Source organism: Lagopus muta, chromosome 12 (genome assembly GCF_023343835.1).
Source record: "Lagopus muta isolate bLagMut1 chromosome 12, bLagMut1 primary, whole genome shotgun sequence".
Lineage (NCBI taxonomy): Eukaryota > Metazoa > Chordata > Aves > Galliformes > Phasianidae > Lagopus > Lagopus muta.
The window spans coordinates 18503627-18531394 of record NC_064444.1 but is presented as its reverse complement, the minus strand read 5'-3'; the positions used below and the strand labels follow the sequence as shown (position 1 = coordinate 18531394).

At 52.9% G+C, this 27768-nt stretch overlaps 1 protein-coding gene and 1 long non-coding RNA gene across 2 annotated transcripts in view; both read left to right on the top strand.

Moving 5' to 3' along the window:
• The window catches only part of CFDP1 (craniofacial development protein 1), a 48213-nt gene extending 20791 nt beyond the window's left edge, over positions 1–27422 (top strand). The window contains exons 6-7 of the mRNA XM_048958206.1: positions 24369–24527; positions 27044–27422. Coding sequence (XP_048814163.1) covers positions 24369–24527; positions 27044–27134 — 250 coding nt within the window. The 3' untranslated portion in view covers positions 27135–27422. The remainder of the gene's footprint in view (positions 1–24368; positions 24528–27043) is intronic.
• LOC125699086 (uncharacterized) lies at positions 129–8003 on the top strand. The gene is made up of 2 exons (XR_007379426.1): positions 129–7308; positions 7523–8003. It is a non-coding gene; the product is annotated as an uncharacterized LOC125699086 (long non-coding RNA).
• Positions 27423–27768: the final 346 nt, after the last annotated feature.

Sequence of the window (27768 nt, the reverse complement as noted above, 5' to 3'; positions counted from 1 at the left end):
TGGGGCAAGGGCATCGTGTTGGAAATGTCCAGCGGTGCACAGGGCTCTGTGCCATGCTTCAGCCCTGTCTTGATGTGGCTAAGCTGAATCCTGGGCTGGACTAACTGGGATCAGCTGTTTCTTCTTCTAGTCTTGCTGGAGGTTCAGCAGAATGGAATCTCAGCTATTTGAAGACTTATACTCTCTAAAGAATCTGTCTTATAAAATACAAACAACCCCCCACCAGCCCAGGGCTTTTGATAATTCCCCAATGAAAGTTGCAGGGCAGTTTTCCCTTAGGGCACCGCAGGTTTTATGAGGCTTTTTTTCATTTGCTTTCATCTCTTAGATCACGAGCGTTTCTCCTTTTCTCTCTCTGAAAATGATTGAGGAAATTAACTTCTAATGGGAACCGAAGCCAGCTGTATTTGTGTTCCAGACCCCTAGCAAGGTGGCACAGGGAAGCCCCTGCATCTTCCCGTGTTAGCTGGAAGGAGAGGTGAGAGGGGAAGCTTTGTTTTAAGGTTACAGTCTGGAACTGCAAAGAGCTCCAGATCCCAGCTGTGCCATGGCTTGGGGGTGTCTGTTGAGAAGATTGTTTCCACTCCTGCCTTATTTTGTTTTTACAGTGCCTCCCTGCATACTAACTGAGCTGTGCCGTGTCCCTTGAGCATCTCCCCCATACCAGATGCTTGTATTACATCGCCTTGCTTTCCCACACTCGCCTTTCTCATTTTTTCTCACGTCAAGAAAAAAGTTCAGCTGGATCATTCTCCATAAATACGAACCGGCGCAGCGAGGCCGGAGTGACAGCCTCAGTGATGCTCCCTGCTTTCAGTGCTATTGCCCCAGGCTTCTCACGTACTGGTGGCTTCATTCTTGGAAAATCAGCACAGCAATATTTTCCAGTGTGCTTGTTTGCCAAATCTTTGATCTGCTTGCTAGGCTGTCAGCCTTGCACAGGACTGGGCTTAGAAATCAGACAAGCCCAGGCTGGATATTGAGATGTGAAATCAAGCAATTAGGCTTAAATGGGAAAGTTACTGACTAAAATGCTGCCCTTCTCCTTTCTTTTCTTAAAGGAGTTGTTGGCATGAAGCTGAGCTCTTGAGGGCAGCGATAACTTCCCCCACTGGCATCACTGTGCAACTGCTCTTTTGTTTGCAGAGAGGGCCTGGAGCAGTGTGTGCCCCGGCCCCCCTGTGAGGTTGCTCAGGGAAGCTGAGTTCTGCCTCGCCTCTTGCTGCCCTGGTGTGGAGGTGAGGAACCCCCGGTTCTTTCCTGCCCGTTTCTTCTTCCCATCCAAAACGTAGAGCCTCGAGGATCTGCCCTGCAGATTGAGCAGAAAGGGCACCTTGAACGAGCTCCAGACTGTCTTGAGCTCTCCAGAGTGCGCTAATCCACCCTGCCAAGCCGTGGAGTGCTTCATTTCCCCATGCTCAGGTTCAAAGCCTTCCTGATGTGTTGGGCCACTGCCCTCGACATCACACGCTTCACAGCAAGCACAGCTCTGGGGCCTGCCCCGTTCCAAAGGACCCTCTGCCTGGGCAGATAAGAGCACTGCTGGCGGTGGCACCGCAGCCATCGCTCTGCAGCACGTGTGGAAGCATGCGCGATGCTCTGGTACCTTCTGTGTCAGGGAGCTGGGTTACTTAACATTTCTGTTGGCAACTGCTCTATTTTCTAGGAATCCCAAAGAAAGACACCTTTGTGCCCTCCTTTCTCAGTGTTGTCATTGCATCTACAGCCAGTTATCAGCAAAGGTAGATAAAGGACTGTCTGACCTGCTCTCGTGCAGCAGCTCTGATATCCTTCTGGGATCTGCGCTCCAGTGCCGTTGCTGTCAGCCTCCAGGCAGCCAGGGGACAATGCAGATGTCTGTTCATCGCCGAGCTGAGGCATTGAGAACAATGATGGTATTTCTTGAAGTAACAAGTCCTGGGCATGTGCAGTGTTGGACTGTAGCACTGGTTTTTTTTTTCAGGAAGCAGCAGGCCAGGTTGGAGCACCCACGAGTACAAACCTAGATTAAATTTGCACCTTTCTGATAGCTGCAAAGCACAGAAAAGGGAGCAAAGGCTGTCTTTGAGGTGCTCGCCTGTTACACTCGTGGCCTGTAGCGTACACATGGCTGTTTGGCATTAGGAGATGGGTGCAAATGCTCATTCAGCAGCACAGAGGGGGTTAAAGCAAACCCTCACAGGCTGGTTGACTGCAGCTCCTGGCTTTCATAATGCAAAGCTGGTGGGAACCCAGCCCAGTGCTCCTCTCCCCCTGCCCCTTCCCCTGCTGGAGGCACGCTGACCTTCCTGGCTCCCGGGGAGCTGCCTGCCAGCGCACAGCAAGGCCTTGCAGAAAGCAGAGGCGTAAGCGCATGAAAGATGAGATTATTAGACTTTCTTGGGAGAGCACTGAAAGAGTAATTTTCTGGCGTGCTCGTGTTGTTTCCTTCCAGGGCGGCTGGTATGTAGCATGCCTCTCTCCTCATCTGGGACCTGTAGATTTCTCCTTGCAGGGAGCCTACTGATGCAGCTGGTGTATGCAGTATCTCCACCCCTCTGGAGATGGATACGTGGGGATGTTCTTTGCTTTGCCGTGCCCTCTGTGTGATGCACAGCAAGTTGCTTAGGCCAGAGCCCAAAAAGGTATTTAAACTCTTAATCCTGTTCTTTGCTTAGATCTCAGGAAGGTTCAGGCACTTTGGTGTGGATCTACCCCCTGGACCTGTGCTATTTGAAGTGAGGTGTTGGAGGTACAGCCAGCATGCTGCCATGTGACAGGAGCGTGCCAATTCCCAGAGGAGGAAACTTGTTTGTGCAGCACCTGGCACACTGCTCCGTGCTGCCAAGGCTCCTGCAGTGCTGACCCTGCTGCCAGACCCTGCATCCTTCCCTTTAACCACACTTTGCAGTAGAGAAGTGTGAGACAGACAGTGCAGCCCAGGGCCTCTGGTGCAGCGTTTGCTTTAAGCACAGCACCATCGTGGCATTTTTCCTAATGTGTAAAATCCCCTCTCCCTCCCTGCTGTTAGCAATAACCCTTTGGAAAGTTGGAAGGGCTCTCCGCTTCCTTTCCTGCTCACACGCGTGCACTGGAGTGCCTCACCAGCAGTGCTGGGCTCTTTGCACTGGGGGGAGGTTTTTTCCTACTTTCTCAACTCGAAGAAGAGTGTGTAGCATTTGTTTTGGAAACAATACCACTTCTAGGAGATTACATGGCCTCTGCAAACAGATCAGTATAAAACAGGTCGTGTGCTTTGGGTTGACTCTGGAGCTTGTATGGGATAGCTGTCTCCTTCCTTGCTTTCTGGTTTCATGTCCAATGTGTTTATCAAGGGTTCTTTCTTTTTCTCTTTTTTTAAACATCCAAACCTTTAAACTATGTGGCACAAACAGGATGCTTAGCACCTTCCCACTGGTCTCCACTGGTCAGTACTTTGGTTGCAGGGCAGCCAAATGTGTAGGGATTTTCCACCTAGCTTTTCTCCAGGAAAAGTAATGGCAGATATTAACAAGAGGTTGTTTATCATCGGCTGTTGAGAGATGCTAACTCTCCTCAACTTTCTTTATTACAGATTTCTCTTGGGGGAAAAAAAAGAGTTTCCTGTCTCCTTCCTGTAGCAGCAGGCGATCCGGGTGGGAAGCAGATAGCACTGCAGTCACAAGGAGCACTTTCCTGGCCTTGCACGGTGTCCCAGGGCTGTGGGGCCATAGGAGAGCTTTGATGCCTCCCTGCTCCATGGGCTGCAGTGCTGGCGTTGTGCTGGGCTTGCAGGTGTCCGTGCCACCTTGTCCTTGGCTGCTAAAGTCATCTTCAGTGAGGGTCAGGTCTGACACTTGTAAATGTGCTCCAGTGTTGTCCTTGGCCGTGGGATTTCTGGCCATGTTGTTCCTTTAGGAGGCACTGAGATCATGTTGGCAGGACTCAGAATGTGAATCCGTATCAGCTCTGCCCCGGGTTGTGATAAACCTGGAGTGTTGCATCCTGGGGCTGGAAACCCAGGCAGAAGTTGGCGCGTTACCTCCACACATGCATCTCAGTGCCAGAGCTGCTGCTTTGTCTGCCGTGCGCTGAGCTGGAGGAGAGCGGCTGGACAGCAGCCATGTAACTAGAGAGCCTCTGCTTTCTGTATCAAACTTCAACAAAAGAATCCTGGGATGGTCCTGGGAACTCCTAAGTAATGTTCTGGGTGGGATTCTCAAAGCGAACCGTGTGGTTGTGCTGGGTTGCTGTGATTTTCCTCCAAGTTCCGTGCTGCCTGTGATGTGTTGCAATGCTGATGGCTGATGGATAAAGCCTAGCCTGTGCCAGCTGTGACTGCCATGGGGCACGGCCATCCAACAAACCCAGGTGGATGTAAAGGTTTGAAAGAGCCCGTGCAATTAGTGCATCGTTCTCTTAGGCAATTTGAGCCAAAATAGTGGGTTGTAATGTATGCTGATGGTTACTCAAATAGGTGAAAATCCTTGGGATTGAGCATCCCATGTGTGTACCCTCTGAAGGAGCCTTTGTGTAGTATTGCTGAGGCTTGGTTAAAATCTGAAGCTTGGGTGTTAAGGGCAGAAGTGAGGGCACCTGGGTGGGAACCCAGCCCAGGGTTACCCAGCATCTCTGGCAGGTAAGATTCCCCATATAAGAGCCTGATCTGGAGTTTCCTATTTAGACAAACCCAACATGGCAGCCTGCTGAGCTCCTTTAGCCAACTGCATTAAGCTAAGACTTCTGGGGGTGAAGGCCAGAGATGCTCCTGAGTTTGGCACAGCGCATTTCTGCCTGGGCGCCTCTGTGCCAAACCAGAGTGCTTTGCTCTGGGAGAGGGCTTCAACCATTCTGGAACTGGAGACCTCAAGAAATGAAGAACCCTTCTCTTTCTTGGGAGATGAACTAACCAATTATGGAGCAAATGGTTTGAACCAGATAAAAATACACCAGGACTTTCCAGAAGCCAGCAAATTGCTTGTGCTGTGCTTTCGTGGGCAGTCACCAGGACATGGCTGTGTTTGGGGCTGTTTAATCAGCAGCATGCTGCTGTCCCTCTGCTCTCCAGCACTCTCCAGGTCTGCCCGTCTCTGAGGACGCACGGTTGGCTGATTTGTGATACTTCCCAACTTGACCAAGGGCAAACTCCAGAGCTTCATAGCTGTGAGCGACCTTTCTTCCTCGTACGTGGAGATAGATAAATGTCAGGGTGGATGTCTGCCACCTGGCTGGTGCATCCTCCTATCCATTTTTATACATGCACCTTGAGCCTGGGTTACATACATATGTTGGTTTGTTTTTCTGTTGGTGATAAAGCTGAAAACACAGCTTGTGTTGGAAGGAAAGGGGCTGTTGATGTTAAATATTGATACCAATACAGAAGGGCTGTGGCTGTGAGTGTGGGAAGCCTCAAAGCGTTAGCTCAGAGATTGTGCTGAATGCCGTGGGGATCCCTGCGCTGTGTGAAGTGAAAGAGAGGGCTTTGTGAAGTGCTAACACGCTTCAGATGCAGGCAAAATGGATGAAGTTCTCTTGAGCGTGCAGGCTGTGGACTTGCAGGGCTGAGAATGGGAACAGGAAGATATAGAAAGGAATGAGTCTTGGGAAGAGGCCCCGGCAGAGAGTTTTTTATTTACTTTGATTTGTGATGTAACTGAAAAGAAAGCAGCTGCCCAGAAATCCAGGCGCCTATGGATTGATTGCTGTAGAGGAAAAGGTGAAGACCCCATTCCTTGGAAATGCTCGGGCACAGTGAGTTGGATGCAGTGGGTTGTCGGAATGGCCAGCACCTCTCTTTGGAGATGGCTGCTTCGTTTGCTCCGTCAGCTGATCAAGTCCAACAGGCATCCAGAAGGCACGATAAGGGCTGGGAATTTCAAAGCAGCTTTCAGCGTTGTTCTCATCTCTCAATTATTCTGGGACTCGGAGCCACAGGCAGAGTTAATGTTGGTGTTTGTTGCCCCTTCTCCAACACAGCGTCCATGACGTGGCTTGCGCATACCTACTGCTTTTCAGAGAGCTTGTGAGCAAAGGCATGGCTTTGTGCAGCCTGAGTGTGCTGCTTCCAAATCCTTGCTGACTCCAAGCCTTGCTGTGCTGGGTCTGACAAACTCTCTTGCAACTGGATTTGCTGAGCAGCACCTGCTGGGGCACGCAGGTTCCAGCACTGCCTCCATGTATTGAAGCCCCCCTTGAAGATGGAGAGCTGGCTGTGGGGTGTTCTCTGTGTCTCAGTGCTATCTCAGTAAGCCACGTTGAGAGGTTCCCCCTACAAGCATGCTCTTGGGTGGTGCTGGAGACAAGGGCCTGGGTTAGCTGGGCACTTGGGCGTTGAGTGACTTGCAGTATCTGCTGCTCCCAAAGGTACTTTGCACACAGATCTGTCGTGGAGAGTATGGGGACAGCATCATTTGTGGCTTAGAGCTGAGCCTTTGTGTCATCAGAGTGCATCTCTACACGCAGCTGCTAGTGCTGATGGTGGTTGCAGTCATAGCTCACCCACTGTTACTTTGTGGTATCTTCTTCATTTTTTTTCTTAAATTAAATGGAAGCTTCAGTTTCACACGTTTCTTTCCAGATTTCTTTAAAGCTCTTACGTTCACCCCTCCCTGCCACTACAGCTTTCCCTGGTAGATTATAGCCTGCTGGAGAACACAGAGCACATTGTGAGGCCCAAGGCAGGAGCTGACTCAGCAGTCCTTCCCTTTAGGCCGCTGCTGTTCATGGAACGGGAGGTTAGGTTTAAAATGCTTCTGCCAAAAAATGTTGCTGCTGTAACAGAACTGGTGCCCGTTTCATTAGTAGTCGCTGCATCCTTTAACTTAAGCTTCATAAAAAATTGCAGCCCTCTACAGCCTTAACTTAAACACTGGGAAAGAGGGTTTTCCTTTCACATGCTGGAATAATTCTGATTTTTCCATGAGAAGTGTTTGGGATTTCCTCCCCAGATCTCTGGAGAAAGGCCGTGTCCTTGGCATGGCTTGTGCAGCTCAGTGGCCCCTGTCCTTAAAGGATTAGACCCATGTAAATTGGAGTCCTGGGAGCTGCCAAAGGGAGATGAATGGGCCCGAATGGCAGCGTGTGGCTGGTGGCAGGTTTGGGTCCATGCGTGGTCTTTCTGGATCAGGTCCTTCTGCCCTCTATGGGGCTTCCCCAGATCCTGCTGGGATATCTGCAAAGAGCCTCCCACCTTCTGCTCACACCATCCCCGCTCTGAGACACACGACCAGATCTGCAGCCATTGCACTCAGCTCCTGTAGGAGCACCGCCGTTGTTCTTCCGTGCTGCAGGGATACGTCACTGCCTTGCTGTGCTTCATCTGCTGAGAACAGGGGATGGAAATGGTGCTGGGTGAGTCTTCCTTTCCCTTCCTACTGTCCCTGCTGCTCAGAGCAACACTGGAGCTTGTGGGTATCCAGAGCTGATCGGTGTGCCCGAGCCAGACCTTGCTAATCCCCGTGAAACCAGCTGCAGGCACGGCAGCAATGAAGGACTCCTGGGGTGGCCAAGTGCCGCTAATGTGAAGAGGAAGAGGAATGTTAACGAGTTTCTGTGTTCTCTGTAGAGCTAGAAGTGATGACCGAGGTGATGTTCCAAGGAGAAAGTGGCTTTTGAGGAGGGCGGCGGCCAGGGAGCAGAGCTTCACACCGCTGGGAACGGCGGCTGTCTGTCATTCCAGAAATACACTCAGTGCCATTTTTCCACCAGGAGAATTAGAAGTTATGCAGGCTCGGCCTGGTTTCGTTAATGGATTTAAAACAGGTTTTGGCAGAAAGCAGCCAAGCACATCAGGAACGGAGCAGAAAATATTCTTCACGAGTCCAAGAGCCTGGAAACTGCCTCTCACACATCTACAGCAAGTGACAAATGCTGTTCTGGTTGTAATCTGAAATCTTTCTCTTTTCTCCCTCCCTGGCATCCATCTTGTGCATGAGTGCTTAGGCTGTTTGTTAGCAAATTTAAAGGCACAGTGCTATTGTGGAGTCACCGTAGGACTCCTGCACAGGAGGAGGGACGTGTTGCATTAAAAGGTACTTACTAAAGCAGCTGAATTCAGTTTCTTGATTGCTTTGGCTACAGCTCGAGGTGCTTAATCATTTCCTCTTTTATTTCTTCCCTAGTCTGCTCTGCATTTTTGACAGGTGATTATTAGTGCTGAAGGAGCTGACAGCTCTGGTAGTCTCAAGTGCTGCCGAAGTCCTGATGCTTACAGTCCTGATGATTACAGTGCACACAGGTTGCCTCTGAGTACTTAGAAAGCAAGGTAGAGAGCCAGCACAATATAAAGCGTGTCTGTCCAGGGCAGCACCTGCCATGGTGCAGGTGCTGGCAGAAGGGGGAGGGCTTTGACTTCATGGGGTGTAGTGCAGGTTGGGAGCTCTGGAGCACAGCAAGGTCAGTGATGCCCAGATGCAGTGACAGCAGGTCACCAGCTCCATCTGCCTGCCTTTCTCTCAGCCCTCCCACCTGGAGTTCCCCACTGACCCCCGCTTCTGGGTTGACTGTTCACATTCCGCTTACAAAATTCATCTTGTAAGTGGATGATTCTTAATTTATCTGAGTCGGAAGGAGAAAGCAGTCAGCATCAGACCGAAACCCAACGCTTGAATACCTGTCTCCTCTGCTGGAAGGCTGTGGGGATGCTCAGACTGGTTGCGTGGGACATCCCAGTTACACTGTGTGACAGGTTGGAATAAGTACCACGCAGGCTGCAGCTCTACCTTGAGATCTGTTGACGGAAGGAGAAATATTCCACCGTGGTGGGGCTTTGGAGAAGAGCCTCACGGACAGGGTTTTGACAGCTGGAGCTAGGTGATGTCTGAGGTCCCTCCAACCCAAGCCATTCTATGGTACGATTTTAACTAGCAAGTACTAAGATGAAATTAATTCTGTGCAGGGCCCTGTTTTAACTTCTTAGTGTGTGACAGAGACAACCCTTTGTGGTTGTCATTGAAGTTTGCCAGCTTCTTGCACGCAGGGCTCACTACTTTCATGCAGAAGTTATGCTGCTGTTTCATGTTTTCAGATTAGGTAGGTGCAAGCTATGAAAGTTGTTTTTCTACTGTGCTGTTACTCTGCTTGCTTCCTCACCCTTAGTCTGCGTCTGTATGCTTCTAAATAGTAGGAGGAAGAGGGCAGAGAAAGAACAAAGGCTCATAATACGAATGGAAGGAAACTAGGGAAATTCAGGAGGAAACGGACAGTGAGAAATACAAAAAGATCCAGCTGTGCTGAATGCATGGGGTGTGAGTGTGTGGGGATGCTTTCTGCTGGGTATTCAGAGGGGCAGTGCTCAAGACCTGCATTGTGGAGCTGAACTTTCCTTTGAGTCAGTGACCTATTCAGACACCTAACAATGTCCATTATGTGCAGTCAACTTGTTTATGCCCAGTGCTGGACTTCATTACCTTTTTTTCACGTACAATAAAACAATATCCTCCTTGCAGAGCAGCCAGGCCTAGCTCTGTTTTGCTCTGAATGCCTGACTGTCTGCTTTGAGCAAGCACCTCAGCTTGTGCTTGACGGCAAGATGCCCAAGGAGAGCATCTGCTGATGAAAACCCTTTCTTCTTGGTTGACTGATAGCAAAAGTCCCTTCTCTTCAAAGGACAAGGAGGGGGGAAGTAGCAAGAGGTGGACAGGCTTGCAATGATCACACCCTTCCCTGAGGCACTGCACAGAGGTGAGTCCAAAGCCACACTGGGGTCTGGGGGCACCAGCCCATGGTGCTCCTGCATCCCTGTGGGATGGAGCAGAGCAGTGGAGCCTGGGGCACTGCGAGAGCATTCCTCCCTGCCTTAGAGAGGTGAGCAGTGCAGCTGTGTCCTTGCAGATGAAGCTGCCAGCCTGTGTGAACTCTGTGTAGGTTTGCTCTGCAGCTAGCCCAGGGTTAGCCTATTGAGGAACCTGCTGAGAGGCTCCGTGCTCCCTGCAGAGCTCAGCACAGCAGCTGCACGAGTGCCTGAGCTTGCTCTATGCTGGAGATATCCTCTCGGCCCTGAGTAGCCCAAGGCTTTTGCCCTGTTACTCAGATACAGCTCCAGCACCAGCTGGCACCAGTTGTCAGGTCACGTGGCCGTGCCATTGCTTTAATGAATGTGGGAGCTGGAGTACAGCTTTCGGATTAGAAAGCACGGCGTAAGATAGGACTTGACCTTAGCCTGGAGTTTTCTGCAAGAGAACGTCATTCTCAGCTGAGGGAGGTGCACAGCAGAGCAGCTGTGAGCAGTGATTGAAAGCACTGGAGCTGGAAATAACGTGTGGGTTTGGTTGGGAGAGTAATTTGGGCACTGGAGCAAGTCTGTGCAGGCAGCAGTGCTTTCTCCTTCTGCTTAAAGGGTAAAAGCATCTTGGCGGCTTGCTTCTTCGGTTGCACGCCCTTGTTTTGTTTAGCTACCACTCATTCAGATAGGGCTGTTTAGCTGCTGTAAATGTAGAGAAAAAATGAATTCTCTGCATTCAGGGAAACATCTGTCATCCTTCTGAGCAGAACCTGCAGTGAATGCTGTTCGTGGAGCATGCAGAGAGCTTCAGTTTCATTCCGCAGCCATGCTATTGCTTCCAAGAGAATAGGACAGGCTGCAAAAGGTGGAGAAGGTGGCTTAGCAGCATTGCCCCACATCTCCAAAGTCAAGCGGGGCCTCTGTGAAGCCTGGGATGTGTGTGCAGCAGCTTCTGTTCATGTTTGTTCTCAGGACGTTGTGCAGCTTTGCTAGCTGAGCCCTTTTGATTGTCTTAAGCGTAGTACCAGAATACTGGGCTTCAGTGCAGGTCAGCCTGAGCTGTGCATGCCTGCGTGGATCTTTGCAGTGAGAAGTGAGGAATGGAGCGCTGAGATGGGGAAAAAGTAGGAGCTACAATTCAGCAAGATAATGTCAATCTTATCCTTCCTTTTAATATTCATTGCCAGGCACAGCGATCCAACTTTGTCATTTTTAAGTTAAGTAACCCTTAGTCCTAGTCAGCTTCTGTCTGCGAACATGAAAGGGATGACTGAGCCCACAGCTGCTAACAGCACATCTCAATTACTTATATTTCACTAGGTATTTAAAGATTTAGGTCTGAGTGTAGAGGATGAAAGGGTTTTTCTTTATCTTTTAATAAGAAATTTGTCTTTGCAGCAAGGAAAAAGAGCAAGGGCTGAAGCATCCAGCAGCATGCTCCTCTTCCCTGCTGCCTCCTCTGTGTTGGCTGGGGGTAGGGAGATCCCACAGGGAATAAAACCACAGCCCTCTTGGGCTCCTGCTCACCACAGCCCTGCCCCACTTCCCAAAATTGATGGGTAAGGATGTGTCGTGCTGGAGTTCTCATGACATAGCCTTGCTTGCAGTGCAAGAGACTGAGCGATGTACGTGGGAATTAAATACGTGGGGCTTTGCATGCTTTAAATATGAACAACAAAGGGAAGGATCATCTCTTCTCAGTGCCTGTAATGCGAGAAGCTTTGAAAGATCCCTGTAGTCATTTGCTCTTGCTGTCTCCACTGGCTGACAGACCCTTTTGGGAAAGGACATTGTTAGCCTTGTGCTGCTGGGACCTGATGTAAAACAAAGCCAGCAGCTCTCGTGTCCCCTCAAAGGCAACTGCAGGAGCAGAGCTGCTCTCCTTGCAGTAGCTGTGCAGTCTTGGAAATAAGAAAATATACGGTCACGGTGATCATAGAAACCAGCGTGAGTTAAAACTTCTGCCCCTGCTCAGGAGAAGGGTGTGAGCAGCTCCCACACAGCCCAAAGCAGCAGCCAGCGCCGCGCCAACAGGTCACAGCAAGCAGCAGAGCAGCTTCAAGGGAGTTTAGTTTGGTGGTGAGCTGTTGTGTGTGGTGTAACAGCCTTCATTGGTGCCTTGGGATGCTTGCTTTGCTGTGAGCTGAAGGAGGGAATGTGGATGGCTGTTGTGGCAGCCTTGGGGTGAGGCGGAGCTGGGTGCAGCAGTCCCCATGTGCTCCATGCCGTCAAACTAAGCCGCCTGTGTTCTGCAGCTCCAAGCACAGTGAGGGTGAAGGTCCTAGAGATGTCCAGCAGCTATAGAAGCATTCCTTGTCTGATGTTCCGCTGCACTGTACCCTGCCTGTATTTGTGCTTGGCTGAGAAAGCCTGGTGGTGCTGTGGAAGTGCCAGTAGATAAGCTGCACACCTAATCCAGGCTGGGGATTTTCTTTGCTGTGCCTTCATTCCTGTGCTTTTTAGGCTTATCCAGTTGTTACAGCCTCAGGACCAGCCTGATGGCAAGAGGTGTGAGGTGAGGAGAAAGTCATCCTGCTGGGGAGATGTAGCTGGGAGCCAGTATGCACCAGGTGCTTCCCAGCCTGCTGCTTCATCTCTTTGTATCCCAGGGTTGTGTCCTTCCTCTCTCAAGTGACTCCTAGGATGGAAAAGATCTCATTGCAGTGGTTGAACCCTGAGAGCTGATTCTTTTAGGTCACATTTCTTGGTACTGCCTGCACCTTTGGTCCCTCTGCTCATGTCTTTGTGCTCTGGCCATCCTTTGCTCCCCTCAGCTCTGAAAGAAGTGCTTGGTGCATCAGGGGAAGTCTGCCTTAGCCCCATAAAGCGGGGGAGCCAGGTAAAACCAACAGTTATCCTCTGAAGTGGCCCCTTGGGACAGTACAGATGCACGCTTTGCTCTTCTGCAGCAGCTGAGCTGTGCTCAGGGGCGCACCCCACCTGGGAGATGCTCCTGGAGGATTCCGCTACAAAGGAGAAGAAAAGCGAGGGGGATTTTTGTTCTTAACGTAAGAATCCCGCATCTAAGCTGTGCCTGTAGGCATGTATTTAACTGGTGAGAGCTGTCAGTTTTTCTTCCAGCAGAATTTATTCTTTTGCTGATGCTGCTTTTGTCTGGAGTTGGTGTAGCAATAACAGAGACAGGAAGCTCTGATTCTTACCTGCATGATGTCACCGTGGTGCCCCCTGGGCTTTGGGCAGCTTTATTCTCCTCACTGCAAGGCAGGAGATTCCATCAGGGCCCCCAGGGTGAGATTCAGATGCTCACAGATGGGGTCTGGGTATCTGAATCCTCCAGAGGGAATATACTGGGGATTGTAGTTTGCAGTGTTTCAATTTCACGGTCAGAGGCTATGCTCTGTATGGGAATAGTATCACTGTCCTGGGTCTTGTACAAGTCTGGGATGAAGCCCATCCCAATCTTACACGTGCCCCAGAATTGATGGGCTGCAGGAGCGATCTGCCTCGGTTTAACAGTCAAAGCAGAGAAAAGTTGAGGGTGTAGCCTTTGGTTTTTTGAGTTATTTTTAATTTTTTTTTAGTTCAGAAGAGCGCATCTCTGCTAATTGACTGCTAAACGAGATTGCTTTCTGCAAGGCATTCTTGCCACGTGAAGCCTTTAAGGAGTAATGCTCTGATCAGCTGCACGTAGGGCACTTAAATACAATCTGCCTTAATGACTGCGGGGCTCAGAGCATCTGACGTTAGGGAGCCAACGTTTTGGGTTAAGGAGCAGCCCCTTGGGCTGGGGGCTGTGCTTTTTTTCTGAAATGCTAATCTTGCAGACAACAAAGGCTGTTTTTTGATCTCAAAGGCAGCGCAGTCAGGTTGGAGCTATGGCTCTTAGCTGGAGGTTTCCAGGGCTGCACACGTGTTATCGCATGTCGGGACCACCGGTGAGCCACCCACTTGCCTGTGCATCCTTTGGCCCAATTGCTGCGCATGCAAATGTTGGGTGTTTGTGTACGTTTACCCCATTTGGAAAAATCTGAACCCTGAGGGATCGCAGCTTCCTTTTGTTGTGAAGCAGCCGAAGCAGAGAGCCGGCTGAAGAAATGCTCCTTGCTCACCAAGCCGTGCTTCTAAGGGGGGTCTGGGAGCTGCCATGCTCCGTGCTGGGTGGAAGGAAGGCTGCTGCTGGACTTTGGTTTGGGGTCAGAAAGGGCTGGGCGGAAGGAGGGGCTCTCTGTGAGCAGAGGCAGGCTCTGCTCCTTCCCTCTGCAAATCGTGCTGTGCTACGCATGGCCCCAGCAGCCTGCCTGTTGTGGGGCATGGAGGCTGCTCGCACTGCTCAGTGCCTGTACCCCCATCTCAACTGGCTGATGCACAGCATCTCGAAGTCATGATGCCACACAGCAGGAGAGAAGTGGGAAGGAGAATAGTATGTGCTCTGCTGCGTTACAGCTAATGCAGAGGGTGTTTTATTGCTGATATTAAACCTGGATGAGGGCAAAGAGAGAATGCAGCTGATGCACAGCACCTGCCCCTCACAAGTACCCAAGCCTCCGGAGACCTCATTTTGTAAATCACAAGCAGGTTTCCAGCCTTTCCTATAATGGTGCTTTTACACGCTACCCATTGAATGGCCTCAATTACTGGTGCAGCAGATTAATCTATAAATTGAGGTAGGTTTAGAAAAGCCATCAGAGAGCAGCATTTAGTGCATGGTGCCTGGTTCAGTGCTGTTTGCCTCTGGTTGTTCTGACCAGGCAGATAATGCAGTGCCTTATACTAAATCATGTCACAGGGAGAGCGCTGAGATGTGGTCTGGGTGCAGCATGCATCTGCAGAGAGAAGGTTTCTGCATGCAACAATGTGCACATGAAATAAACAGGAGTGACGAGGTCTGCCCTGACCCCCAGCATCCAGCCTGCCCCTCTTTTCTGCTGCAGAGCCCCTGGCTGTGCTGCTGGTGGGTGACCTGAGCCAGGGATCAGCCTGGGGCCACATGCTGCTGTTGCAGCCCCACGTGGAAGCGGAGCTGCTGGCTGAGCTGAGTCAGGTTGCCACCTCTTGGTAAGGTGACATTACAGGATATCTGCCCGCAGACTTTGGTGGCCTTTTCTTTGGGAAGGGAAAGGAGGGGAGGAGGTTTCCTTTGTGAGGGCAAAAGGCTTTAAACAAAGCCTAAATTCTGCAGCTGCTGGCTAAGTTAAAAAAAGAAGCGCTGGCGCTCTGTGCTCCTGGAGATGAGCCTTTCCCAGCTCCTCCTCACCCAGAGATGTGACCATCCCTTCTGGTGCCTTTCCTTTGTGCTGCTTTCTCAGACGAGAATGGCATGAGAGTTTCTTCCCTTGGCAGGGTTTTCACCCTGCTTGGGTTTTGTGCTCACAGAAGCGGGTTGGGTTGGGAAGGACAGTTGGGCTAGGTGGTCTTAGGGGTCATTTCCAACCTTAAGGATTCACTGTGGCAGGGAATGGCTGAGGTTTGATCTGGTATTCATTGACTCCTCAAATCTAACAGCAGACCCTGAAGAGAGCTAGGCATTCGAAAGCCATGAGGTAAGAGGAGGAGGTACGGGGTGCCCCTGGAGCCCTGGGGTGGCTGTGGCCCAGCTGGGATGCACTCTGTCCTCGCTGGGTGCCTGCGCTCAGGTCACAGCATTTCCCTGCACACTTGTAGTCAAACTGCAGCCTGAGTTTTCCAAGAAGGCATCCACTTGCAATGGAAAGACTTACAATTTGGGATCCACCACATCCTTTGGGAAGCTGTTCCCATGGTTAATGCATTTACCACGTAACTGTTTCAGCTCCCTGAAGGAGATTGAAGTCTCTGCTGGCAGCCTGCCTGCCTTACTCAGTGCTGCTGCACTGCTCTGGGGCCCTGGGACAGAAGCTTTGCTACAGAGGGGCTGGGAGACCTGACCTATGGCTGGGGACCCAGAGCTGCACCCTGTGACAGTGAGCATGGATGGAGCTGCTTTGGTCTTAATTTGGCAGCACGCTGCTAGTCCTGTGCATGCACAGCTGCTTTGCCCTCTGCAGCTGGTGAGGCACTCAGGATTTGGGAAATCCTCCCATCCCATGCAGGGGCTGTGGGATACTCACCAGTGAATTCCAGAGACACCGTGTCACCAAGAGCCCAGCTGGGCTGCTGTTCCCATTCCCCCTTCCCAAGCAGCTTTTGGTGGGTAGATGGTGACTGTCAGACCTGGTGCTCTGTGCAGGAGCTGCTGGCCATTCTTCTTGCCCTCCAGGCAGAAGGGGACAACAGAGCGAGGTGACACCTGGTCCCTCTGGGGTCTATTTCCAGCCAGGTGGATCCTTGGGAGGAGCAAGGCAGCACTTCTAAGTGTGGCTGCCAAAGCTTGAAGGCTTGGAGGTGGCATTCAAAGCACTTCAGCCAAGCTCTGCAGAAAGAACCACAAGACACTCTTATTTTCTCCTATTCTCTACATTTTAGGCTCTCTGCTTTTGTCTCTTGCTTTGTTACCGAGCCATTTCTGTGGCCATCAGCTGTATTCAAAAAGCAAAGCGCATCCTTTCAGCAGTTAACTTCCCATTGCTTTCGGAGGGTTGGACTTGAGCTTCTACACAGCAAACATCTTAGGGCACTTCCCTCCAGTCCTTGCCCCTGCAGTGCCCGCCCTGATGGGCTCATTTGCCCAGCTCTGGGTCTGTGATGGAGCAGCACTGTGGGGGGAGGTACCTGACAGACGCACCAGTGATGCTGCCCTTCCCTAAAGCAATTAAACACGGTCGAGTCCTATTTCTTGTTTTATGGCTGCTCGTAGCAGTGCCCAAATGTTTATGGTCCCCCGTAGGCCCACGTGCTGCCAGAACTGCCTTTCCCCTGGAAGTTAATATATGATAGTCATGCTATTTATTTCCTTGCATGACACTGCAAAGCAACTGCTGCCCTGGGTGGCTCAGGCTGGTTACTCATTACAGCGATACGTTTGTGCCAGAAAGCCTGGACGCTTGCTCACCCTCCTTTAATTTCCTGGGAACTTTCCCCTGTCCCAGGCTGCCGAGCTTTGCAAACATTTGCGGGTGGAAGGCGGTCTATTTGTTTTCATCGGGACTTTGCTTGAAGCTGTCGGATTAATTGCTGGGGGAGGGGAGGACCCTCCTTGCTCCTGTCCTGGCTTTCTCGCCCCGTTTTGATCAAAGCCTGCTGCGGTGGGAAGCTGACGGGGCTGAGTGCGGAACTCTGGGGGTCCCGTGTTGATGGAGGGCTGTAGGGGCAGTTTTTTCTCAGGCTGTCGGAGTGCCTGGCACCATAAAGAGCAATCTGCCAGCAGCCCTGGCTGCTCCGCCGTCCCCACGCATTCAGTGAAATCCCGTTAGGCTGGAACAATTCCATTAGCAGCACTGCTCCGCGCGTTCTGCAGCAGCCCCTGCGCCGATCAAAGCGCGGCGAGACATTCCCTGCGTACCTCGGGGCTGCGCTGAGAGCCCGAACAAAAGGTTTGCTGTTAGACAAAGGGGAAGGAGCCGGCCTCTGAAGGGAGGCAGAATTCCTCCTCCCGTCGCCAGCAGTTATTTTCTGGCTGTTCTTTTTTAAGGGCTGGTTTGGTGACCGTGCGTTGTTTTGGGTTCGAAGATGTCAACGTTTTTAAGGTCTCACGGTGAAATAATGTCAGGGCCGGCGGCTCCAGCAGCCCCGAATGTTCTCAAACAAATGCCTTTTAAGATAAAAAGCGGTCTGTGCTTGATCCCAGCGCTGAGGCCGTGGTTGTTTTATTTGAAACCTCCACGCTGAGCTCAGCACAGCCGTGGGAGCTGCGGGTGCTGAGAGTCGTCCATTCACTCTTATTGCTGTGCCTAAATACGGGTGCCGGTGTGCTTCGCAGGATCAAGTGAGAACAGTTTGGGGAGTTCTGATGTTTTAGCTGAAAAGGTTTTAATGACCGCCTTTAGCTTTCTCTTCCCTCCCCTTGGCTACCGTAAGCTGATCAGCTCAGCTTCATTGTGGTTTTGCACAGTGCAGTAAATTCTGCACGTGGAGAATGCGCTCAGGGACCAGTCAGCGTGCAGAGGTGTGTGCCATGGGGCAGGGCACAGGTAGGTGTGTGCTGGTGGGTTTGCAGTCCCTGCGTGCCAACTACGTGGCCAGGTCAGTGCTCACAGCCCGTCGCTGTGCAGACCAACCAGGCGCCTGTCTCCAATGGCAGGAGCAGGTCTGCTCTGTATCACACTGAGAGCTGCTGAACCTCCCTGGTGGAAGCTGCAGCCTCCAGCTGGGAAGGGACAGCTTGTCCAGCGCTTGGCCTTGGTGATGGTGCTGACGGGGCTGTGGCTCTGGCTGCCCACCAAGTCCTGAGGGGAGGGTTCCCATCCATCAGCTGAGTGCTGGAGCTGTCAGACAGGGCTGCTTAGCACCGACTTGGAGCCCTTAACGTCTTCATAGCATCAGGAGTCAGCTGAACGCCGCAGCTCTTTCAATTAGGCTCCTGTTGAGCTCCATCCGTTGATGCTGTAACGTCGTTGGCTGGCCCCGCTGCAGTGCCTTGGAGGAACGTGCTGCTGGAACAGCCTCCCTCTGTGCTGCGTGCTGGACAGGAGCCAGCTCCAGGCTCCCCAGCGTCACCCTGATGAGGAGGGCACTGGGTTTTGGTTCTGCTCTGCCCGTACAGCCTGGGGCAGCTGCGGGGACGTTGGTACAGAGGGGCCTTGTGTTGCTGTGCCCTGTCCTGCGGTGACAGCCCGTGCGCAGCCCATGCTGCCCAGCCCCATCAGCACAGCCCTGTCTTGTTGACAACAACTTCGTAGCAACTTTGTCTCGAAGGCCCAAGGAAAACACCGTGCTTCCTCCAGCTCTGTGGCCTCAGCGCCACGAGCGACAGAAAGGCTGCGGGCCTCAGCAGGAAGCCTCAGTCCCTTCCCTAATGAGGTCTTCCTGCCGATAAGGGGACCTGCAGGGCAGGGGCTGGCTGAGCTAGAGAGCCCCTGGGTTCTGGCCTGGGGGTGAACGCGTCCTCCAGAAACTGTGGAAGGAGCCTCCAGCCCCAGCGTCTGCCAGGGAGGTGCTGTGCTGATTTGAGTGCCCACGGAGGGGCACAGCATCCATCAGTCCTCTGATCTTGGTGTGCATGGAAACCCATTTGGTTCTGCTGGTCGTGAGCTGATGTGGGAGCGTGTTCCCTTCATGAAGGTGAGGTGCGGTCTGCCTTAGCAAAACAGCGCTGTGCCACTTGTGAAGTTTCACATAAATTCACCACGCTGGATTAATAATAAATCCAGCAATAAACCCATTGTCAGCATTCCAGAGCATTGCCCTTGGACGGGCCTGCAGCTCTCTGCTGCTGGGAGGTGGGAGTGCCACGTGACACCATCAATTCCCCACTGATTATCTTTGGCTGCAGTTACCACCAGCATCAAGTGTGCCTGCAGCCACCTCACCAAGGCAGCATCCAGCATGTGCTTAGCCTGTCGCATCACTGTGGCTTCTGCATGCCACGTCGTCTTGGCTGTGCTTTGACTGCACAGCTGTCAGTGTGTCCTTGCTGGCAGCACCTGGTTGAATGCTCAGCTCTCCACTCAGTGAGCATGCAGGGCACCAGGCAGGTTTCAGCAGCTGGGACACTGCTGGGATTGAGCACTCTGCTCGCAGAATGCACGGCTTGATTTGAAGGGAGGACAGTGGGACAGGCAGTCTGCTGCAGTGGATAGGAATCTTCCACTTCTTAAAATGAAGGTATTTACTGGCTGCATCAGTTGCCCAGCTGTGGTTAGTTTGTATGAAAACCATTTCCTGCTGTTAAGGGATACTGTTTGGCTTCACAGCCATTCGTGGCAGGAACAGATAGGAGTATCTTCAAACCTCTGTGCTCTTCTCTCTGCTGGGAGAGTCTCACTACATCCCCCCATCAGAGCCTTTGGGGTGACGTCTCCAGCCACAAGCAATGGTCTCAGCTGGTGATGACAACCTGGAGCGCTTGCAGAACATTGCTCTCGTGGTTTGTATGCATCAGTGACTGCTCTTAGGTGTGTTTGCTTGTGCTGTGTCCCAGAAATGTTCCTTAAGAAGAAGGCTGTTGGCTAAACATCAGTACCATCCTATTTTGTGTTCAGTATTTGCTTCTTATGTATTAAGACCTTTCTGCTAGAGAAGCTGTTGACCATAGCAGGGTCCAAGCAGCAGCAGCAGGGTTTGCAGTCTGCATACTCGCAGGGAACCAGCAGAAACAGAGTAGAGGGCTTGTGATTCCAAAAAGGTGAGCAGGGAACGCTCCTGGCTCCTTTAGTAGAGCACCCATCGTTCCCTGGAGATGGACAGTGCAAGGTGTCATTGCTCACTCTGCCATCTGAGCCATCACTCTCCGTTGGCTGACTGGTGCTTGCTCAGTTGCCGTCTGGTCTCCAGAGGTGCTTCATAGATTGATGGAATGGCTTGGGTTGGAAGGGACCTCAAAGATCATCTAGTTTCAATCCCTGTCCTGGGCAGCGTTGCCAATCAGGCATTAGATCAGGCTGCCCAAGGCCCCATCCAGCCCGGCCTGGAACACTTTCCCAAAGGCAGTTGTTCACAAAGACAGGATGTCCTTCTCCAGGTGTTTCTCCTCAGTAGCTGTGGGATGGGCATTGTGAACAGCACAGGCCAGTATGCAGAGATGTCTGAGACAGGCTGTCGAAGGATGCGAGTCAGGCATTGGAAGCCCTGGAGGTGTTTGAGAGGCACATGGACATGGCACTAAGGGACGTGGTTTTGTGATCGGACTTAGTAGGTCAGGTTGATGTTGGATAACCTTCAAGATCTCGAAGGTCTTTCCCAATCCAGGTGGTTCCATGAAACGTGCAGGCAAATGGGAGGAACAGCAAAGGATGGTGCAAAGCTCTGCCTTTGGGCAGCAGGCATCCTCCGTGCACATCAAGGAAGGAATAACCTTGGCAGCAGCAGTGCAAGCACAGATCTCCCTCAATCACTGCCTCATCGTGAGTCAGCGGTGTCACAGAGCTGTGCACAGAGCACACGTCACAGGCTGGGCAAGGAGCTGCGTGCAGTGCAAGGCATGCAAGGCGTTCCTCCTGGTGCTGCTGCCAGCAGCCCTGCAGCTGGAGCCCATCCCTGGTTTGGACACTGCGTTTCTCACTGCAGTGAGTGCAGTCAGAGGGCTGGAAGTGGTGAGGAATGAGGAAAGCTTGGAGGAACGGGGCTTGTTTAGTCTAGGAAAGGGCAGGCTGAGCGAGGCAGGCGTGAAACGCTTTCAAAGACATAAAAGGCTGTTGCAGAAAGTGAGGGAATGATCTGTTCTGAATAGCTACTGGAAAACGATAACAAGAAAACTCGCACGAGTTGGAGGCTGATGGAGTCCCAGAACCTGCAGCGTGTGCGGGATTGGCATCAGAGCACCCAGAGAGGAGAGCAGCCCGACTCGCTTCGCTGGAACCAGGCCCTGGGAACCCCATTCTCCTATTGCTCAGGGACTTTTTAATTGTGGAAAGTGAGAGCATGGCTCTGTGTCCTCAATAGGCAATTGTCCTGGTTCCCGTCCCTAGGATCCAGTATGTCTTAGCAAATTACTTTCTCTCTTTTAAATGCCTTGGTGATTAAAGATGCCACAGCAGATACCCTTAATGAGTGCAAAAAGGGTAATAATTCCTCATGCTGGCACTGAATGCAATTAATCAGGCCCCGTTACTTGCTTTTTAAACAGATGAGGCATTTAAGGCCAAGCAAGTTTTTAATTGGACTTTAATGTCTCTCATTTACTTCATGTTGGCACGGGCGTAGGAATTCCCACCCCCAGGTTCGCTGCTGGGTTTATTTGGGGTGATGAAAGGCTCAGTGCTGAGTGAGGAATCTGCAGCAGACCTGCACGTGTCCTTCAGGCCATGCTGCAGGGCAGAAGCAGCCCGTCCCAGTGCTGACAGCAGCTCGCGGCGTCTCGGGAGCAGCAGTGGCCTTGTACCTCAGACATCCCAAAGGCATCCGGACGTGGTCCCAGTGCATGCTGTGGTTTGCAGCCTGAAGGCTCCCACGCATTTCTGAGGTGTCCGGGGTCACAGCCCCTATTCCTGCATCCTCGCTTCTCCCACTCTGAGGGCATCAAGGTGAGTACATCTGAGAGGTTAGGTCTGCCCCGAGAAACACATTATGGAATACCTCACATTACACACCTTCTGCCTGCCAGCCCGGATTGCAGGTTGGATCAGATGTAGTGCTTCCTTGGATCTGTCTCAGGGCATCCTTAAGCCACTTGCTGAAACCCACAGCCCCACGGCAGTTCCTGCTGCCTTGCACGCAGCGCTAATTAACTGCACAAGTCAGTGCCTCTGCAACATATTGGAAACAATCTGAGGTATCGAAGTGTGGCAGACGTTTGTCCTCCGTCCCTTGGATTCTCTTCAGATAACCTCCATCAGTCTGCCAGCTCCTGGCCCAGGGCATGGCGAGCTGCTGCACACAAACACCGCCTGGTCGGCGGCGGGCAGCCCTCGAGGCATGCTTGCCCAATGTTTGTTTGGTTTTGCCTTCTTGTTTGTCATACCTCCTCTGCTCACAACCTGAGCGCTCATCTGATAGTAGGGCTGGTGGTTGTGCAAGGCTTGTGTGCAGTCCTGGCTGCAGGAACCAAACCTCTTCATTTTTATCCCATTCATGGGACCTGGGCCTTGCCTGCCTTCTCTTGCACCATGTTTCTTCCCCCAGCGACCTGTAGATAAGGATCCTTGGAGCCATCGTGTTCTGCAGAGGAAGGGAGGATGGGGGCAGTGTGAGAATGAAGCTGTGCTGCCCAGGGAAGTTGTATGGGCTGCCCAAAGGTGTTGTGGGTGCCCCGTCCCTGGAGGTGCCCAATGGGGCCCTGTGCAGCCTGAGCTGGGGGGCACGCAGCCCACAGAACCGGGTGGGCTCTGAGGTCCTTTCCATCTGAACCATCCTAATTTCCACAATTCTGTTACTGCATGTTGGCGTGGACATTTCAATGGGGTGTTCAGGGAGAAAGGTGAACAGGAGAGCCCCCGCTGTGCCCCATGTCCCTGCAGGCTGCAGGCACAGTCCCCTGCAGTGCACAGACTGGAAGAAATTTGAGGGCCGGGCCCTGGGATAGTCCTGCTCCTCTTCCCATAGGCCCAGAGCTTACTGAGATTCCCTTAATTCAAGGTCTTGTCCCCCACATGTACCTACATGAGGAAGCTGCAGCCCCAAGTGACCGCGGCCAGCTGTTCTTGCACTGCGAATCTTCTGGCTGAGGCTCACAAAGATGTCATTTTCTTTGATTTAATTCCATGTAAACTGCGGAGTTATTTTGCTTTGGAGGGCTGCAAATTATGGAAGCATAAAGCACGCTAATGATGCGATAAGGACAGCTCTGGATGCCTTCCACAGAGCGGCTGTGCGGGGGCAGGACGTGCCTGCTGCCGCCTGGGGAGCAGCCTGCCGCTCACCTGGGCCCCCTCCCCACATTCCCCCGTTTCTCTGGAACGAGAATCATTTCCTCTCCAGCTTTTTGCAGAGGCACGGGCCTTGCAGACGTGGAGCTATCTCTGGAATGTGTGTAAACAAGGAGTTGACGGGATGTTGGTTCCCCCCCCACTCTCCCAGGCTGGTTTAAGAAGGGGTTAATGCGAGTTTGCTTTGCTGGTTCCAAGCTTTGAGAATTGTCTTCCCCCGGCAGCGACCTGCTGACCCCAGTCCTCTGTGTGCCTTTCCCAGCAGAAAGCGGAGCTTCGGGGGCCCCGGCACGCGGGGTGGGATTTCAGCCCTCTATGAACAAGGAGAGGAAGGACAAAGGTGGTCCTGGGAGCTGGCAGTGGTGTGGGATCCCAGCGCGCGGCGAGCTGGTGTGTCATGGGATGGGGCTGCCCATGGGATGTAGGCTGTATGGGGAATGTTTCTCACTGAGAGGGCTGAGTGTCCCATCCGTGGAGCTGCCCGAGGCCATGGGCTGCCTGAGTTGGTGGGGACAGCCAGCCTGCAGCGGGGCATTGAAAATGAAGGGTCTTTGAGGTCCCTTCCAACCCAACCGTTCTGTGATCCTGTGAGATGGGACAGGAGCAGGTTTGCATGCAGAGGGCTGTTGCTGGTGGCAGGTTCTGGTGCTCCTGTCTTACGGGTGGTTGGAGCGTTAAGTGGGGGGACAGAAGCTTAGAAGTGGTGTAGGGCTGGGACAGCACGTGTCTTAGTGGGGTTACAAAGAGCTCCAGCTGTTTGTCAAAAACAAAATGAAATTCAGACGTAGGTGTGTGAGTGCACGATTGATGAGAGCAGCATCCAAAGGAATCCAAAGGATGTCTAAGTGGCAGCAGCCAGAAACTAAAGCTAGCTGAGGTCGAGTTGGAACCTAACGCCGAAACGGTTAATTCCTAGATGTGCTGTCAGCACTGGTGACGCACTGAGGCTGGATCCCTTCCAGAAAACAACACTTTAACCCAAAGACAAAGAGCTGGGCTTAGCACGGAGGTGATCAGTGGAATGGCTTGGCCTGGTGTATACAAGGGGTCAAGCTGGATGATTTAATGATCTCCCTTGGCCTGAAAGCTCTCTGTTCTCTTAAGAAGATAAATGAAAAAGCCCTTTGACAAAAAAGCCAGCACTTGAGATGTGCGTGTAATGAACTCGGCGCTTCCAGGGCAGCGGCCGAGGAGGCTCTGCGGGCAGCGGTTCCCTGCCTGGAGCTGCTGGGGCTGCTGGCCATCTGCTCGCCACCAGCCAGGCCACCCTGTGCACACATGATGTGTCTCAGCCCCGCTGCTCGCTGCTGGCCCCCCGTCTTGAAGCACGGTTTGCTCCTTGTCTCCCGCAGGGTGAAGAGGCCGAGCGGTATCAGCAGCCTCCTGGGGAAGATTGGCTCCAAAAAGCAGAAGATGAGCACGCTGGAGAAGTCCAAGCTGGACTGGGAGAACTTCAAGGAGGAGGAGGGCATTGTGGAGGAGCTGGCAATCCACAACCGAGGGAAAGACGGGTAAGAGGGGCTGGATCCGATCGCAGAGCTGCGTTTCCCACCACTCCTACGTGTGCAGTAGCCCATCGTGTGCCACAGAGAGTCCAGGAAACCTGTGGGATTTCTTAAGAATTTATTCTAAGGGTACATAAAGCTGCTTTAGGTATTACAGGAGGACAGGCGAGGCCTGCGGCAGGTACGGGCAGACACCTCTCGCTCTGCTAACAGCCTCGTGACCTCAGCCCAGCTGACGCACAGCCTGCCTGCTCCTTATCTCACCTGCCGGTGGCCCGAACCGGTCTAATGCAGTGCTCCACAAGGAAACACGATTGCCTTTGCCCTGGTTTGGTTTTTAAAAAAAAACAAGTCTCCAATGGGGACGTATGGTTTCATCTCGCTCCTCCAATGGCATGCTCCAGCTGCACCAGCCTGCCATCCTCCTGCATTTAAACGTATGCAAACCCGGAGCAGCTGGCAAGGTGCGTTACAGATTAAGGCAGAGCTGGGCATTGGTTGTGTGCACCAAGCAGTGCTCACGCCAATGAAGTTAATGGAAATGTCATAAATGCAAATGACAATGCTGTAAATAAAGCAGAAAGCTAATAACATGCGCTGCAGGGAACAATAATAAGATCAGAAGTGGCATTTCCACTGCAAGTGCTTTGCTAAGCTTGGGAAGATTGAAGCGCTTTCGTGGACAGCTCGTAAAGTGTATTTTTATGTAAGCTGTGCTTTTATTCTGTCTGCAGGAAAAACTCAGGGCTTCTGCATTCCAGCAGCTTTGGGTTTGGGTTTGGGATCGGTGTTTTATAACGGCTGCTTTCTGAAGGCAGGCTGACAGCCTCTGCCCCTTCAGCGATCACTCGAGCAATCATTGACACATCTGTGAAGACCGCAAGGAGCGGTTCTGACCCTTCGACCCAGCGCAGCACCACCTCTCTGCTGGCACTGCGGGCCTCCGCTCCGCACCTTGCCCTGCAGATGGGAGCATCTGCCTGGCGAGGAGAGCGCCGTGTCCCTGCTGGAACACCACGTGTCCCCACTGTGTGGCGGCCACCACCACCCCTTCTTTCTGTTGATGCTGCCCGCGGTGCGGGGGGGCACCTGCTGTCCCCTGCCTGCACCCACCTGCCCTCGTCTCTGCTTTTCTGCTCCTCGTATCTTCTGTCCCAGACCCGTTCTACCCTGCAGGGGGACCCAGGCTGTGTCAGACCCCAGGGACCTGTCCTGGTTCTGCAGGGAGGGACTGGAGCTGGGAAGGGATGCGGCAGTCACTCTGTCACTCTGATGTCTTTTATAAATGGAAATGTACAGCAGCCTCCAAATGGGGCCAGCTTTGTAGGGCAGGCCCAGCGGGCAGCACCTGAGGGCTCACCCTGGTGATGGATGGAGAGTGGCAGGGACAGCAGGCACCCGCGGAAGCCCCGCAGCACCCTCATTAGCAGGGGCAGCCTCTTCTTCCAGAAGGTGCACCCCCTCTGCCTGCAGTTCGTCAAAGCTGCCCTTTTCCATGCCTGCTGATGATTTACTCCTTTGTGTTCCCCACGGTGCTGTTCTCCGGCCCTGGGATGACATTGTGGTTCCTGCTTTGGCTGTTCCTGGCCTGTGATCTGCATCGGTGCCTCAGAGTGAGCCTCTGCCTAGGGGCTGCCTCCTGCTGAGGGGGCTCTGCTCTCAGCAGCCCCATGGACCGTGCCTGTGGTCTGCGCTGAGCCAAGGAGGGGGAGGAAAACCGCACGCCCAGGCAGCGTGACATTGTGATCTGCGAAGGAACCCCCCCCAGCTTCCTTCCCCTCACCTCTCCTGGCCTGCTCCAGGCACGGGTCACTCGTGGGGACAACGGGAAGCGGCACTCCCTCACTGCCTTTCCTGAGCCGCTGTGGGGTGGGGGTCTCAGCACGTGTTCCACTGGACCCTGCCTGACACTGAGCTGGGCATGGCAGCAAGGAGCTGACCCACTTCTGTCAGCGCGAGGCGGGCTGAGATGTGAAAACGAGGTGGCAGGGATAATGTGGGGACCGACACAGGGAGCTCAGCTGCCGACACAAATTGGGATGAAGCCATGGAAGGGCACGGCCATGCCGATCCTTCCTCTTGGTCTTGCTTGCAGGCAGGACGAGCCGGGCACAGCGGCTCGCGTGCCTTGTGCCGAGCTGGGCCTGAGCACAATGACCTTGTGGTGACAGCTGAGTGTTTTCCACTGCAGAACAAATGCAAAACAATTGTGATGATTCAATTACTGCTCCTGTTTTGAATTGCAATTTCGCTCCCTCTGTAGGTTAATTAGTAGCACAGCCCCGGGCTGTCCGTGGCAAGGGTTTGCAGCAAAGTGCATTAAAATTCAGCTGCATGGCATAAACAAGCAGCAAGGTGCTTTTTGTGCTCGCTTCCTTCCTTGCAGTGCTTAGCATCTGCAGATGCCCGATGCACAGAGCGGGACGGTTTAGGCAAGCACCCCTTCCCTCTGCCCATACCTTTGTGTCCCCTTGTCCCAGCCACAGGTGCTGCTCACACCACCTCTGCTCTGCTCCCTGCAGGTACATCGAGAGGAAGGCGTTCCTGGAGCGCGTGGACCACAGGCAGTTTGAGATCGAGCGCGACATCAGGCTGAGCAGGATGAAGCCGTGAGGGCCGGGGGTGGCCGTGGGGTCCCGCTGGCTCTGTGCCCCAGCTGGGGGACGCCAGCCCCTGCCTGGCCGCAGGGCACGGAAACTGTTCTCTACCCAAGCCTGCACGTCTCAGCAGGTTTTTCCTTTTACTGTAATGTTTGGGGAGGGTGCTTGTCTGTGGGCAGGGTGTGCCGTGAGGGTCCCATCACCCGGCAGGTGATAGAAGTGACCCCGTGGCACCGATCCTTCGCCACCGCTGGGTGCTGCCGTGCTCGCACGCAAACCACAATCCAGCTCTGCTGACGTGTGCGGTGGTGAGAGGGGCTGCAGGAAGGCTTTGTGGCTGCTGCACAGGCTGTGGGGCTGGAGCCCTGCTCCCCGCTCTGCCAGCTCTGCAGCCTCCCCTGCCCCTCCTCGCTCTTGCCCAGACAAAGCCGAACTGTCTGCACTTGTCTGCGGGGTCTGATGGTGCTGGGGGTTTTGAAGCAAGCCGATGAAGAAATCCTCCCTTGTTCGCTCCATCGAGGAGCTGAGAGCAGCTGCGGCAGGCAGGCCGGGCCAGGGTCTGTTCATGTGAATAAAGTATTCCATCCTGGAGCTGCGTGTGCTCACAGCCTGGTTGCTTTGGGAAGCAGAGGGCAGAGAAATTGAGG